This window comes from Siphateles boraxobius, unplaced genomic scaffold, assembly GCF_051911475.1.
Source record: "Siphateles boraxobius isolate OS27281-9 unplaced genomic scaffold, OSU_SipBor_1 151, whole genome shotgun sequence".
In the NCBI taxonomy this organism is placed as follows: domain Eukaryota; kingdom Metazoa; phylum Chordata; class Actinopteri; order Cypriniformes; family Leuciscidae; genus Siphateles; species Siphateles boraxobius.
Window position 1 is genome coordinate 386,856 of NW_027508757.1, and position 11,720 is coordinate 398,575.

The following is an 11,720-nucleotide window of genomic DNA, read 5'->3' on the forward strand; positions in this document are numbered from 1 at the left end:
TGTTACAACTGCTAAAAGAATGTCCCAAAAACACAGAACATCAGGAAATGAAGTGCACGTGTCAGAAAGTTGAGAAGCTCTTTGCTTGAGACTTTATTTCCAGTAATAGATTAAGAAACAAGAGTCTATTCACTATTACAGGCTGTTATCACAAACAAGAACATCATATTAGTTTTAAGAGCCAACGGCTTCTTCCAAACAGCATGAGAAATATCACAACCGCTTTTCAGCCTCTCGAGTCACAAGAGTCAGAGTGAAAATAAGGCGATCTGTCCAGTGAGAGGAACAGTGGCGTCTTCAGTCACTGTAAAGTCTGGAAGGAATTACAATCCAAATCGTTTTAAAGGTTGCCAAACTATTTAACTACGTGCAACTTGTCAAAGGAAATCGAAACATGGAAAAATAGCATTGAAAAATCTCTGAAAATACATTATGTTTGATTAAACACACAGGTGAAAACATCACGGTTCGGCACGCATGCAACAAACGCTTTTGGCAATCTGGACAATAATACCAGCAAAGCCTGTATTATTATAATTACTGTAAGTGTTTCCGTCTGTATTAATATGCAATAGAAAAGAGTTCTGTATTAATACAGCATGCTTACATTAACGTTCCAGATGTATTTTAGAAGATGAAAACGTTAATGTAGGAACAAATCTGGATGATGTTGCACAGTTAATTACAATACAAAACCAAACTATACATTTTACAGTACAAGAATCAACACGCTCAATCATTGTCACGCGGCCTCTAGCATTCACTCCGTCTTCTGGATTCAACGTCAACGTCACAACATGAAATTATACGTCACGTTACTCACAGCAGGCGTGCAAGTAAAGCTGACCTCCATCCCGAAAAAACAAAACAAAAAACTCACGAACCGTTTCACATTTCTGTGCTGAGATCAAACACGTAGAAATAAAGCATCATTAATACAGATTCAAACAGTTCTCCAAAACATGGATAATTTGTGCAAGTATGGCAACAAAACAGTTTGGCAATATTAAATTATTAAATACGATCGCTTGATTCGTTAAGGTGCAGCTGTTGTTAAATATTAAATAGATTTTATTTCTCCCAAATTGCACAGCTAGATTTGCTAAGATGCCTGGGTGACGGGGTCGTTGCATCGCTCCTGCGTTGAGTAAAACTGGCACGTCAGCTACTGAAGCTCAGACTGGGGTGTCAAAGATATCGACAAGCCGGAAACTAAATCTGAATAAGCGCTACACAAACAGCTCGGATCCCCGCGTTAAAGCTTCACAGGCTAGACTGGGATAAAGAACATTTATCATCTGAACTTAAAGCAGAAGCTTCAACACTGTCGTCGAAACTCCCCGTCACTGGAAGGACCGATTGTCCTCCTGTTTTCCGGCTGGCAGTTGTTTGGGATTGAGGGATGATGGGATTGAAGGTTAGCCGCTCCTGTGACTCCCGTCTCCGGTTCGCTGGACTCGAGCGTTCACGGCGTCCCGGGACACGCGCTTCGGGTCGCTCGCCAGGCCCAGGAAACACATGAGGTCGATGAAACATGTGGTCAGATTGAGCTTCCAGCCGTACTCGCTGGTGGCGTAGTCGAAGGGGAACGTGTGGTGGTAATTGTGGAAGCCTTCACCTGAGGAATGAAACCAGGACATCAGATCACACAAAAGGGGACGAATCATTAATATGCAATCTAAGAGCAGACTAAAGGGGTTTTCCACCACGCAAACTAGACGAAATTAGCCTTTCTAATGCAAAAATGTTTGTGTCTCATATTTATATCATGATATACTTGAGCGATATCACACGTGTGCCGTTTTTTATTGATTTTATCCAACAGTTCAATAGATAAGTTAATATTGTGCAAAAATGCCACTGTGTGAGTTTGTCTCATATTTATATCATGAAATAGTTGAGCGATATCACACGAGTGATGTTTGTGTTACGAATAGCACAAGTGCAAATGTGATATTGATTTTATACAACGATTCAATAGATAAGTTAATATTATGTTACATTTTAGCCACTTTTTCCCCAATGAAAATATTACCTATAAATCCAGAGCGGAAGTGTTGTGCATCTCCGAGTTTCGTTTCTGAATGAATCAGTGTTTTGAGTGAATCAGTCAGGTGAAGCAATGACTCATTCATAAAGAGAGACATTTTAATTAATTTCTGAATGAATCAGCCGTTTGAACTAATCAAATTAATGAATGACTCACTTATTTTGACCTTTAACGCCACATACAGAGTTTTTTAGAAAATTTCTTATTTAGAAAATAATTTTCATTAAAAAATTAAAAAGTTTTTCGTCTCATGTTTATATTATGATATAGTTGAGCGATGTCATGAAACATTCACAGTTCTGCACATTCAGATCTAAAGCGTTCATGACTGATGAGTCATGAATGATGAATTTTAATATTATAATTAGTTGATTTGTGATTAATATGAAGCTCTGCGTGATGGAGCCTATAGAAAATAGCTCTCAAATTCAAGATATCAGGGCAAAAATGTCCATGTATGAGTTGTTGTCTCATATACTTATATATATGATATGATAAAGTTAAGCAATATCACACGAGTGATGTTTGTGTTCCGAATAGCACAAGTGCAAATGTGAAATTGATTTTATACAAAAGTTCAATAGATAAGTTAATATTATGTTACATTTTAGCCACTTTTTCCCCAATGAAAATATTACCTATAAATCCAGAGCGGAAGTGTTGTGCATCTCCGAGTTTCGTTTCTGAATGAATCAGTGTTTTGAGTGAATCAGTCAGGTGAAGCAATGACTCATTCATAAAGAGAGACATTTTAATTAATTTCTGAATGAATCAGCCGTTTGAACTAATCAAATTAATGAATGACTCACTTATTTTGACCTTTAACGCCACAAACAGAGTTTTTTAGAAAATTTCTTATTTAGAAAATAATTTTCATTAAAAAATTAAAAAGTTTTTCGTCTCATATTTATATTATGATATAGTTGAGCGATGTCATGAAACATTCACAGTTCTGCACATTCAGATCTAAAGCATTCATGACTGATGAGTCATGAATGATGAATTTTAATATTATAATTAGTTGATTTGTGATTAATATGAAGCTCTGCGTGATGGAGCCTATAGAAAATGGCTCTCAAATTCAAGATATCAGGGCAAAAATGTCCATGTATGAGTTGTTGTCTCCTATACTTATATATATGATAAAGTTCAGCAATATCACACGAGTGATGTTCGTGTTCCGAATAGCACAAGTGCAAATGTGAAATTGATTTTATACAAAAGTTCAATAGATAAGTTAATATTGTGTTATATTTTAGACACAATATTATTAAAACATTACCAATAAATGCAGAGCAGAAGTGTTGTGCGTCTCCGAGGAACACACAGCAGGGTTTCATTTCTGAACGAATCAGTGTTTTGAGCGAATCAATCGATTGAACCAGTGATTCAATGACTCATTCATAAAGAGAGCCATTTTCTTAAATTAAATTATACACTTATTATATTAGATGTATTTCTTTATATTTAATCCATGATAGATTTTCATGACAGTTTTCTTTCACAATTATTATGATCAACATTTTATTATTTTTTTATTCTCAATATTGTCAGTTGTGATTCTCCTTAGCGTCTTATTTTACTAAACGCAATGATTTATAAAATAACGTCAGTAAAAATGAAAAAAGTTTATCAAACACTTACCATGATGTATAAATATTTGAACTAGTACATCATTGTTTGTTTTGTATTACATCACTGAGAAGTTGAACTGGAGGTTAAATGTGCCGAATTGTCCTAAAAATAAGTTTCAGCTCCCTGACGTAGAATCAAATTGACTTTTTTTCATGGCCTATGGCTCTGACGGTGATGAATCTGTTCCCTGTATATTTGCATTTATATGTTCTCTGTATTGTTTGTTGGCTGTATTTGAGGTTAAATGGGCCGAATTGTCCTAAAAATAATCTTCATCTCCTTGAGGTAGAAAGTAATTGGCTGTTTTTTTCTTCTCTTCTCATCTCTACCGTTAGAGTTTCAGCTGAAGTTTGTCCGTGTGAGCGCTGTTTTCCTAGCTTTGGACTGTGGGAGTGTGTGAGACGTACCGATGGCACTGAAGGTGACGAATCTGTTCTCCCGGGGGTTGATGGTGCTGTCGTAGGGCCGGTTTCCCCACATGTGTGCGGCGCTGTTGACCAGCCAGGTGGAGTTCAACACGAGTGTGTATCTGAGGACGGTAGGAACGAAATACGCCACCCACAGCGACTCGCCCCACAGGAACCAGGGCACGAACATCGGGAAGAAGAAGCACATCAACAGCACAGACGGCTTGTAGAACCTGAGAATCACAAGAGTTCAATCAAACTTAGTATAAAGACCTTACATAATGAACCGTTATGTTTTTATTAGCTTAGAATGGGCCGTTTCTATCTACACACATCGACTTGTTTCTACGGTGGCCCTAAACGGACAAACGCTTTTCCTCACCGTGTTGTTCTTCGTGCAAAGATGCTAGCTAAAGTCAGCGAATAAAACACTGACACAATAATAAACAATAGGGGTGTAACGGTACATGTATTCGTCCCGAACCGTACGGTACAGACGGTGCATGCAGTCGCACAATGAATACAGGTGAAACCCGAAAAATCAGAATATCCTGCAATAGTTCATTTATTTCAGTAATTCAACTTAGAAGGTGAAACTTAATATATTACATAGACTCATTACATGCGAAGTGAGATATACCAAGCCTTTATTTGTTATAATTTTGATGATTATGGCTTACAGCTTATGAAAACCCTAAATTCAAAAAGAACACCAGAGAGAATCACGCACTATATTAGCCGATTCATTATATTTTTCTTAACCTGGTAGTGATGTCTGGATTATTTAATGTATGTTTAAATAAATTTGTCATGAAAACAAGTTATGACAGCCACTGCGTAAATGATTATCTTTCAAAAATGAATCGGAGTAGAAAATGTACTTTATAATTAGATTTAGAAGTTAATACAAAACCTGCCTTATGTGCAATTTAAAGAACTTTTTTTTTATTTGAGTGTTTATTACATCCAAAAAATACCGAACCGTGACTTCAATACCGAGGTCTGAACCGAACCGCCATGTTTTTGTACCGTTACACCCCTACTATAATATTCGCAATAACAGTTTTTTTTACCAAATAATTAAGGAAATATAATTTTTTACTTAATCTTTGTAAAGAAACCTCGTTGCTTAACTGGCTACTCTCTGCTGTCTCAGACGACGACATCACTTCCTGTCAGCCACCATAACTTCTGTTGGGTGCAATTCACAACCTCACCACTAGATGCCGCTAGAATTCACACACTGCACCTTTAAGTGACCAATGACAGTTGATTTCAGACTTGCCTCCTCTGAAACATGACGACCTTATCGGCCTTCAGGTCGCTGATCTCCAGCTTGCGTCCCTTCTCGATGACGTCAGGGTGTTTACGGACCAGAAGCCAGCCGATGTGAGAGAAGAAAAACCCCCGCACGGCGTTGTGAGGGTCGGCGTCCGTCTCAGAGTATTTGTGGTGAACGCGATGATCACGTGACCATTCGTAGATGTCATTCTAAAGCAGAGAAAGCAGATTAAATGAGGCATTTCTACACGGAAAACATTGCGATTCAGTAACACAGAAATTACACACTACATCTTTAAAGCGACTTCCTTCAAATCTAACAGTTAATGCACAAATAATGACCTTTATATGGAGGTTTTAATCATGTTTGATCCCAGACTAATGTATAGAATAATACAGTAGTCAACATTTGAAGTGGATCAAAACCTTTCATCAAAGTTATACATGAATTTTGAACAATACCCGTTCTTGTCTTAGGACAACTTTGATTAACTTTTTTTGATCCACTTCAAATGTTGACTACTGTATTATTCTAACTTATGGAAAACAGTCAGAGTGAATGTGTGTGTGTTTCGACAGTCTCTCAACTCTATACTAATGTATGCAATCATGACAGAGGAATCTGTCTCTGTGAACCCGAGATGCTTCCAGCTTCATTTACAGAGTCTCACCTGGAAAGCCATGGAGTTGGCGAAGGCCAGAAAGATCCGGAGAGGTAAAGACGCTTTATACGATCTGTGGCTCCACAACCTGTGAGCGCCAGCGGTGATTCCCAGGGCGCTGAACACGAAACATCCGAACGCTGCGGGAAACAAACAACAAGCCATTGTATACTTATGCACATAACCTGAAAAATTAATGCAGCTACTCAGAGCCACAAAACTAATGATTAATTTTTCATGCACATGTCTGACTTTCACACACGTCAGTTCAATGACACACCTGGACTTTATGCATCTCGTAAATCATCTGTATTTTGCTTGAAAAACTCATCCTTAGTAAAGTAACAGGATATTTTCTGGGATTTTCTCAAAAATGATAATTAGATGATATTTTTTCCGAGCGTGTTATTAATCTTTGCAATGCAGAGGAGACACAGAATCTGCTTCTGACGTGGCATTTAAATGCATTTACACAGACTGTTTAATGCAGCAGATCAATGCATTTAACCTGCATAAATTATGTTTGGCTTTTTTAAATGTAAAACCATGAATAATGATATTTAGAAATTATTTAAAATATGAAAAGATCCTTTAAATGTGAAATTAAAACCGCCAATAGGTGGCAGCACATCACTGTTAATGAGCGAGTCATTAACTTTCAACCGATTCATTCAGGAATAAAACATTTGAGTGTCTTAATGAGTGAGTCATTGAATGATTCATTTAACCAACTCATTCATTCAGTAATGAAACAAATTGTGTGTTGCTCAGAGATGCAAAACAGTCCTGTGGCTTTGTTTGGAACTATTTTCATTGGGGAAATAGAACAAAAAATGTAAGTCACTTAATATTAACTTCTTGTTTATTGAACTGTTGCATTAAATCAATATCACGTGTGTAATCATGCTGCTGATATTTGGAGAAAAACGTCACTCTTCATGTGATATTGATTAACTATTTTAAATTATATAAATATAAAAGACATAAAGAGGTATTTTTGCCTCTTATTTTAAATATTGAGGGCATTATAAATGCATTTTAGTAGAGTAAATCACGCTGTAAATGCTTAAGCGCACTAGTCTAACCTACTAGACAACATCACAGTGTAAGCGTGCGATCTGTCTGTTTCTGTAAAGTGAGGGACATACTCCATAATGTCAGATCACACATCATTAAAACAACAATCACAATATTATCGTATACGATGTATAATCGCACACACCTCTATGGCTTTGTGCAATTGAAATGAATATGCACTGCGTGTTTCAGAGAGAAACTCAGCACAGTGTTTATTTACACATAACAGATCATTTCTGGCTAGTGTTTTCAGTGTCGATTCGCAATAAATGCTTCTCCATCTCTGAGTTTGGGTTGCTTTAAACATGCATTTGGGAACGTAACATGTGCAAAACATCTTCCCAAACTTAATGGGAAGAGCCACTTAAAAATGGGCTTTTGTCAACCAAAAGAAATCTGGGTGTTTCCTTTTTTCCCGATATATAACGCGCACAACTCTCCTCAGACACGTGATTTAAAGGAATCATTCATTCATGAAAATAAAAAACATGCAAGTAAACCAGTTCGAAAAAACGTGAGCTAGAAGAGGCAGTTTTTACAGTCAGTGCATAAAATTAACAGTGAGAACATATTGATGTTCCCTTAAACTTTCTAACCCGCATTAAAAATTCACAGCTTTAAAAGAAGATTTTACTTTGCATATAATCAGTCATTTTATCTTATACTAAAGAAGCACATATGAATGAGATTTAAGATGCATTCAAATAACACGTGACTTAAACATAGTGCATGAATCATTAGTAATTGTTTGGAAAAGAGCAGCGGGAACATTGTGCTAAATATCTCTTTCCGTGCTCTAGTTATTAAGGAACGTGTGAGTCAATGATGACAGAATATTGATTTGATATAAAACGTGTTTTGAAACGTGCAAATGTTTGATTTCAATACTCACTCCAGATGAGTGTGAAGACAGATGCAGATGGTACCAGCAAAAGCCCATACAGAGCTGCGGTGTGCAATAAAGTCATCAGAATCACATTTCTCCAAACTATGACGACGGGAGGTTTAGGCCCTTCTTTCTCTTTATATGTGGTGTCAAACACGTCCTCCACTGACTGCTCTGGACGCCAAACTGCAGTTTTAATATCCATATCAGGCATGATGATGATGATCACTGTCAACACAAAACACACACTTCCGTTAGTCTAACATTCAATACAACTGCGATGCAGCAGAACCAGAACCAGCAGGACAGCGAAGCCACAATAAACTGGGTCATGACGCCACAAAAAAAAACATTTTGTCAGGAATAAACATCCAAACTTACCAGACTGATGCAAAGGGTGTGTGTGAATTCAACGCACGTGCAAGATCGTATTAAAAGAACGCAGAGAATATCCTGAACACACACTAGCTTGTGACCACTTGCTGTTGATGGTGATGCGTAGTGCTGTCGCGAGCGGAGATATAGCGCGCTGTGATTGGTCGGAGAGTTTGACACCACCCTAAAGGGAATGCACGGATTGGCTGATGCTCATCTGATGTTCGCTTTCTTTTTCTTAACTTCACACCAGCGTTCCCCGTACAACCGAATTTCTAACAGAATCGGTTCGCGTATTTATATCTTAAATCCGCTCACCCCACCGGCGAGGAGTTTCTCCTCTCCAGCCAATCAGAGCTCGTGCTGTCACGGCCACGAGCTCTGTTTCATCACTTCACAAGCTCGTCATTATTTTCAAATAAGACTGGTTCTTTTATTATCACTTTATAACGAACATAAATGATGCTAAATACTGATACACTGATAACAGGAGTGACATGTCGAGTGAACTACAGTTACCCAGGTGTTTTCCTAAAGCCTTGCTCAGTTTTCAGAACTCTTTTTGATTAATTGAAAGCCTACGCATGTTAAATAAATGAATCAATTCATTAAAATGAATTGACAGGGACAATTTTGGATGTTACTTCTACTGCAAACAAATCAATAGAGAAGATGAACATTCATATGATACGTTTTCATCACGCTCAGAGTTTTCAAGGTAGATTTTTGTTTTATATAATCAAAAACGACTCATTTTTTTGTGAATCGATTTGTTCGGACTGTTAATGTAAAGGAATCGATTCACCAATTCGTCCGTTTTTTAACAAGTTATTCTTTTTTGACTCGGTTATTTTTAAAAGAAATCTGTTATCCTCTTTTTTCTATTTATTTGTAAGTGGAACACATTATAATCAAATAGCTACATTATAAATAAATTACTTTAAATATTTTGGTAACACTTGTTAATCTTTGTTAAAGGTAGTTTATGAAACAATACAGCTGTTCATTGTTATTTCACAGTGCATTAACTAATATTGACAAATACAACTTTGTATTTTAATAATGTATTAGTAAATGTTCAAACTAACATTAAAGATTAATAAATGCTGTAGAAGTGCAGTTCATTATCATGTTAGTTCACTAACTAAACCTTATTGTATAGTGTTACCAATATGTTTTATGAATTTGTAAAGGGAATAAATTATAATAAAATAATATAAATGTAAAGGAATAATTATACATAGGCTAATATACTGTAACCTATTTATAAATATAAATAAATTACAATTTATTATATTTAAATTATATTATCTGATTGTTCTTTTTCATTTATTATTTTTTTTATTAAAACTTTGACTGCTGTAAATTATGTAAAGTTTTTTAAGATCAAAGTAGCTTCACTGTTATATAAAAGTCAACAGGTCAGTGTTTTATTAACAGGAATTCTCCATCAGTCCTGCAGGAATCCTCATTTTCTCACAAGTTTGTGAGGAATTCCTCAGTTGTCCGAAGACTGGATCATCTCCACTAATATTTCTAAATCTGTGTTATTATTTATGTGCATTGAGATACATTCTTCATACATTTCATACTCTTCTCTTTATTGACATATAATTAGTCATATGTGGTCATGTAAAATGTCCAAACTTTCCACATGCACCATGCCCGTCTGATGGGCAGTTCCCCATGTGCCGATGACAAACTGATATAAAGGAGATACTGCATGCTAATTCCACAAGATCTGATCCAGATAATGATATTGACATCCATGAGATCATTAAAACCTTTGCCCTGATTTCACCATTTCACAAAAATCCGCTCATCCACAACAGGAATGCAACATCCACATTACAAAAGCACTGTTTCTGAAGGTTAACAAGACACATTTCTGTTAAACAAAGCCAAACACGCTTATATAAAAAAGGTCCAATGGGATCCCAGAGGTTCTTGACTCTGCTTTATGCCAAAAAGGTTTAGAAATATCTTACATGACTGCATAACAGGCCTAGTTTCATGTTCAATGGGTTATATAAAAAATAAAAAAAATCTAGTGATTCATAAAATTAAACTAAGATTAAAAAATGATTTCAAACAGAAGTGATTAATTAAAACTAAACTGTGTTCAAGAGGCCATATTGGTATTCCCTTAAACTGACTCACAGCCAAAACACTGACCTAAAATCAACCGTGTCAGTCGAAACATGACTTATTTTTAAGATAAATGTATGTTTACTGATAATTTGAACATTATCTGTAATGTTTATGGTCTTTTAGCCTAGGACAAGATAAAGCGTTGTATAGAAATTGTTTAGATGGGTGTGTCTCATTGATATACAGATTATAATTGATTTGAATATACATTAAATATTACAATACGCGCAAGCCCCTGTTACTATAATGCACTATATTGAATTAAAATCCAAGGTTTACCATGCAAAATCTCAGAGCGATAGTATAAATGCTTGGAAATAAAGCTTCATGTCTTAAAATCCATTCGCAGTCAGCGTTATTTTTCTAAATAAGTTGTAAAATTTTTATTGATGTCTTTTTGTTGACCATCATCCACTTCATCCACCGTTAGATCTGCTCAAATTCTCTGGCTTCTTACTAGCATGACAGTTTGCATATGAATTAACTGTTATTATATATAATGTTGATCTTTTTATGCATTTAACCAAACACGTTGTTATCTTTACTGATTCAAAATACATGCTGTTAATAAAAACACTGTTGAATAATTTACAGTTAGGGGTGAATTAAGTTAAGTTATAGGTTATAGGGACGAGTTTTAACAAATGGGACAGTTAAAACTATACAGTTTATTTCTCATGTGAAAATAAAAACTTTTTAGCTGAGCCCTATGAGACCAAATCATCAAAATTGGATGCCCTCATTGGTGTGACATCATATATGTGGGCGGGGCATCAAACAAGAAGTTGAGCCTGAAATGCATGAAGTGAGAAAAATGACATCAGCTTTTGCTAGCAAGGTCATAAAATTGTCATTACTACTAATTTACACAAACCTTTGATGGAAACATGAATGAGTGGGTTTGGGTGGATGGGACAGCATGATATTGTGTGATTGGGATGGTGCTCAAAGGCTTATTTAGCTAATTAAGCTAATTAAGAAAATGATTAACATTGTGATAGACTACCATTGCATAAGCTCTGCATGCTCTAAATGGGTGTTTCCCAACCTTTTCATTTGTGCAACCCCTAATTAACCACAGCTGGATTATACTAAAATAAAACAACCTAATAATGAAAATAGAAACATCATCACAGCTAAAAAAATTTACTGAGTTTTTATTTATTTCAGTAATACACCATGTCAAACTGTTTATT

At 35.9% G+C, this 11,720-nt stretch overlaps 1 protein-coding gene across 1 annotated transcript; it reads right to left on the minus strand.

Moving 5' to 3' along the window:
* Positions 1-64: 64 nt before the first annotated feature.
* scd (stearoyl-CoA desaturase (delta-9-desaturase)) lies at positions 65-8,668 on the minus strand. Its single transcript, XM_077230834.1, has 6 exons — positions 8,380-8,668; positions 8,005-8,226; positions 6,045-6,175; positions 5,378-5,583; positions 4,093-4,325; positions 65-1,618 (listed from the first exon to the last, which is right to left on the minus strand). The coding sequence occupies exons 2-6, from the start codon at positions 8,210-8,212 to the stop codon at positions 1,419-1,421; spliced, it is 978 nt and encodes a 325-aa protein (XP_077086949.1). The 5' UTR covers positions 8,213-8,226; positions 8,380-8,668; the 3' UTR covers positions 65-1,418.
* Between the last annotated feature and the right edge of the window lie 3,052 nt (positions 8,669-11,720).